The 5,184-nt window shown below is 47.6% G+C and overlaps 1 protein-coding gene across 3 annotated transcripts in view; it reads left to right on the forward strand.

Moving 5' to 3' along the window:
* Positions 1 to 846: 846 nt before the first annotated feature.
* smarcd3b (SWI/SNF related BAF chromatin remodeling complex subunit D3b) overlaps positions 847 to 5,184 on the forward strand; it is a 53,338-nt gene continuing 49,000 nt past the window's right edge. For 2 of the 3 annotated variants that reach the window (XR_013788446.1, XM_079489363.1), the window contains exon 1: positions 847 to 1,363. Coding sequence is in view for 2 of the 3 variants with exons in the window: in XM_079489363.1 (XP_079345489.1) it covers positions 1,286 to 1,363 (78 nt within the window). In the remaining variant the exon portion in view is untranslated. The remainder of the gene's footprint in view (positions 1,364 to 5,184) is intronic. The other variant, XM_079489364.1, reaches the window with a different exon arrangement.

Genomic DNA, 5,184 nt, shown 5'->3' on the forward strand with positions numbered 1-5,184 from the left:
GAGGAGGCAGAAATCAAACGTGGAACCTTAGTCGGCGGAGCCCGCGTAGCAATCTAAACACACTATAAATGTAATGCCCTGGGTGTATACTCATGCTGCGACGCATTGTGAGCTTGTAGATCAACGCGACACAAGGAGAGGACTTAGTGCAACTAAGTATACAGGCAGAAGTGTATAGGTGCATGTTATCTCTGGCGGGTGGAAACCTTCAAAAACGGGAATCAAATTCAAAAGCTACTTTGGATGCTTTGCTGTGACGCTGTGGTGCGATCAAGCTGGGGCGTTAATTTACAAAGAAACTAAACATTTAGAATATGGAGATAAGAGGTTTCTGCCCAACAACGAATTATACACAATGTGGGTATTAGTCTATGATAATATGTTGTATGGTCCCTTTAAGAGAGCCCTGGGTCCTTTTTTTGAGAATGAGTCCCAACTCAGAGCTCTGTGTGCGTGTGCTTGTTTGTGTGTGTGTGTGTGCTTGTGCGTGTCCGTGCGTGTGTGTGTGTGCGCGTGTGTGTGTGCTGACCATGGCCTCTTGGTTTGTCACTGGGTGGCGGGGGGATCGGGGTGGCGGGGTGGCGGGGGAGCTGCAGCAGAACTGAGGAATAGCTAACTGATTCTAACCTCCCCATACAACAACCCCCCCCGGCCCTGTTTAAACAGCAGCCAGCCAGCCCATGGCTCTGAGGCCACACCGCATGTCCTTATCAACCAATGGAATGCAACAGCTGCGCGGGGGAGCGGGCGAGGGTGGGCTGGTCTGAAACCCCCCTGCCAGACCCCCACACACACACACACACACTCCACTCCACTCCCCCCCTCTCTCCAAGCAAGAAGCGAGCGACGCGCCGGGCTCCTGAAAGGCAGCTCAACTAAAAAGTGAGCGAGACACACAGCCAGAGACAGAGTCTAGGCACAGAGGGGCTGCCTGCCGCACATTCAAAATAGAGAGAGAGAGAGAGAGAGAGAGGGGCTGTGTGCGTGCATGCGTGCGTGTATATGCATGCATGTGTGTGTGCGTGTGTGTGTGTGTGGGAGAGCAAGAGAGAGAGAGAGGGAGACTGAGAAGGAGAGTCAGGGACAGGCAGCTGCTGAAAGGAGAGCACAAAGAGAAGGAAAGTGGAGCAGGGGAGGGGAACCGGAGGCTGCCTGGGAGAAGGCTGAGAGAGGGAGAGAGAGAGAGATAGAGAGAGAGACAGAGAAGAGAAGAGGGAAAGACAAAAGAAAGAGAGGAAGACCTAGCCAAAAGCAGGAGAGAGAGAGAGGGTGAACGGAGGAGCAAATGGCTACGGAGGAGACGGCGGGGGGAGCGCGGAAAGCCACCAAGAGCAAACTGTTTGAGTTCCTGGTCCATGGAGTGGTGAGTGTCTCTCTGTCATTCTCTCTCTCTCTCTCTCTCTCTCTCTCTCTCTCTCTCTCTCTCTCATGGACAGAGCAAGCTGGGCTCCGCCGGGCATGTGTCTGTGTGTGTTGTACAGTTGTGTGTGTGTGTGTGTGTGTGTGGTGTGTGTGTGTGTGTGTGTGTGTGTGTGTGTGTGTGTGTGTGTGTGTGTGTGTGTGCATGGATCGGCGCAGCAGCGGTCTGTGTGTGAGAGATAGCTGGGTAAGCTGGCCATGTGAAGGTTATTTCCAACCCAGTCGTCCCCCCCCCCCTACCCCACCCCCCCCAAATCCCAGCCTGTTTAGAAGAAGGGGAGAGAGAGAGAGAGAGTCAGCCAGAAATAATGATAAATAGAACAACATGGATGAATGGATGGAGAAGAGAGGGGCTTCAAGCATGTTGTGAAGAAACGAAGATAATTGTAGAAATAGAGGCGGTGGGTGTCGTAGTATAGCCAGAGCTAACGGAGACGCAGAGCGACCATGCTTTCTCTCTGGGAGTCAAAACCACTGGCTGGTTCACACACACTCACACATACACACACACTCACACACACACACACACACACACACACATGCTCCCTAGTCGCCTTCCTTCTGGTCAGCATGATGTTGTCGGTGCGGTGGAATGGATTTGAACATATATGGTCATACGTCAAAGAAATGAGCGGAGAATGAATGAATGTGGCATGAGACGAAAGGCAGTCAGGAAACCAAACCATGTAGAACAATAAAGCCATTCATGTACAAAAAAAAAGAGGAAAAAAACGCTAGTATGAAATGTCAAGTAGGCTATAGGGCTGCCAGGCTATATAATGCATGTGTTGTGTTCACTGGAGGTTAGGGAACTATTACCATAACCTCATAGCTGGTGTTAATAACGCCACCCGCGGGAGGACGGGACAATAGTGGTTTGTTTTGGTGAGCTGGAGTTAGACTAGACCGCTAGTGTCGTGCGTCCGCATGGGGAGAGAGAATTAAGAGAACATAAGGAAAGAGATGAGGATGTTCACACAGCAGCTTCTTCTGTTTAAACTTCCCGACTGACTGACAGCCGTGACTGTGAGCTCAGGTGTTGTTCAATGACTAAGATTTACCACAGGAAGAGACAGATGAGTGTGTGTGCGTGTGCGTGACTGCGTGCGTGACTGCGTGTGTGTGTGCGTGTGTGTGTGTGTGTGTGTGTGTGTGCGTGTGTGTGTGTGTGTGTGTGTGTGTGTGTGTGTGTGTGTGTGTGTCGGTGCGACAGAGAGAGAGAGAGAGAGTTCAGCTGATCCCCTGCTGCACAGAACAGCATTAATACTTAGACCCTTCCATCCATACCCTAATAATATATTATGTTAATATGACATGGGCGCTGTTGTCTTAAGCAGTAATTAGACTAATCAAAAAACATAAATAAGTGTCTGTCTGTCTGTCTAATGGCTTTGTCTACTTTTTAATTACTACACTGGCTAATAGCGCTAGAGGTATAGAGTTATATCCGCTTTTACAACGAGTATCGTCTCTATCGTCTCTTCGAGTCACAAGCTTGTGGATCTGTTACTTTTGCTGCTTTTGAATTTGACGCTGTAGTAATAAACAAGCGGGGCGTTAATTTATGAAAAGACCTCAAAACGTAATATGGAGATAAGAGGTTTTTCCCCCCCCAGACAGCGACGATATATAATGCTGCTTTGGCAGGGAGCAGTCATCAGTTGGACTACGGTCAATGTTGGGGTGACACTCTCTGCATGTGCGCACACGCACACAGACACACACACACACACACAGACGCACGTTGCACGCACGCACACACACACACACACACACAGATAGCGAGAAAGACTTTGGGAAACAATGGGAGAGGTTGATTGATGAGCCAGATGAGTGTGTCCTCTCAACAGACCAATTAACCTTGATGAGACTCAGGATGCTCCCAGCCAAATATTTCTCTACTGCTTATTTTCACTCATGCCTGCCTGCCTGTCTCCTCCCCTCCCCTCTCCTCTCCCCCCTCTCCTCTCTTCTCCTCTAGTACATCATTGAGCAGTCTTGTTACAATATATCCACCCAATATGTTTTGTGTTTAAACCTACTGTAGGAATAGTTTGACCAGTTTGTTAGCTTGTGGCATAAAAGATGACCTTTCCTTCCCGACACCCCCACACCCACCCACCTACCTGGCAGGCCAATCGAACCAAAAGCTGGACAGGTGTTTAACCCATGCAATCCTGTCTTTCTAGATTTTAGCTATTATAGCTAAATACGTTTTTTCTTTTAAGTTATAACTTAGGATTTAGAACAGTGGTTTAGAACAGTGGTTCTGAAAAATAGCAGATATACAAGCTCCCAGCGCGTCTCTAGGTGCTGCGGTGCGAGCACACACACACACACACACACACACACACACACACACACACACACACACACACACACACACACACACACACACACACACACACACACACAATACACATTCATCCACAGTGTTATTGGAACCAAAGGTCATAGTGTTCCAGCATTCTAGCAATAGGCTGTGTGTTTTTATTTCGTTTTCGTCAGTGAAAAAAGGTAGTCGAAGCACATTTTTCGTCATAGTTAGTTACGACATGGTCATAGACAGTGTTTGTCTGGTTCTGGGGGGATGGTGGGTGGGCTGAAGTCTGTCTGTCTGTCTGTCTGTCTGTGTCTGTCTCTTTTGCTCACTCTCTCTCTCTCTTTGTCTCTCTCATATCGTGATAAAAAAATGCTCACAATAATCGTATCTTGGAGATTTAGATTTACACTAGGATGAATTAGCTTTTAATGATCCATGGGTCGGCGGTTTGAATCCCGGCTCCTCCTGTCTACATGTCGAAGTGTCCTTGGACACTGAACCCCAAATTGCTCCCGATGTGCTGGTTGGTACCTTGCATGGCTTCCGCCACAATCGGTGTATGTGTGTGTGAATGGGTGAATGTAATGCACAATCTATGTAAAGCGCCTTGGATAAAGGCGCTATATAAATGCACCATTTACCATTTACCAATATCGTTAATTGGTTTTTTTCATGTTTTGAAAATAATTATAATTAAAAACTATATAGGAAACAAAAAAATAAAGAGACCCATACAAATGTGTCTGCGAACCTAACCCATGCAGTGTTTGGAAGCAGTACTCTTTTTTTTTTTTTTTTGTTATGTTTTTTTTGCGGCTTTCGCCTTTATTTTTTTATAGAGAGACAGACAGTAGGCTGACAGGAAATGGGGGAGAGAGATGGGGGAGTAACATGAAGCAAAGGCCGTCGGGACCGGGAGTCGAACCCGCGGCACACTGCCAGGCTCGGGCTACCGGCCAAGGTGCCTGGACCGCTGAGCCACGACCCAGGCCCGGAAGCAGTACTCTTATCTGGTACATGGAGGTTATAGAGGGTGGTGATGAGGAGAAGAGCCCTGCAGCGTTCCTCTGGAAACCCCAATGAGCTCCTCTGTCATTAGCACATTGTGGATAGTGAAGCGGGCACCTCAGGGTGTCTGTGTGGGTGTCAGGGGTGAATGCATGCATATTGTGAAGTTCTGGCTGTGTTCTAATTGTAAAGTTGAGAGCGTGACGCAGACAGAGAGAGGTGGTAGATTCAGGCAGAGTGCAAATATCAGTAAGTTCATTCTTTCATTCATTAATTAAATTATTCAACCTTTTTTTTTTTATTCTCAATGTTGACAAGGTCAACACATAAAATCAGTTAAGCACTTGAAACCCAGCAGCATCCATAATTCTGGAGTTTCTATTCTACAAGCTCATACTGCTTCGCAATGCGACATATTGTGAGCTTGTAGATTT

Source organism: Electrona antarctica (genome assembly GCF_951216825.1).
Source record: "Electrona antarctica genome assembly, chromosome: 20".
Classification (NCBI taxonomy): domain Eukaryota; kingdom Metazoa; phylum Chordata; class Actinopteri; order Myctophiformes; family Myctophidae; genus Electrona; species Electrona antarctica.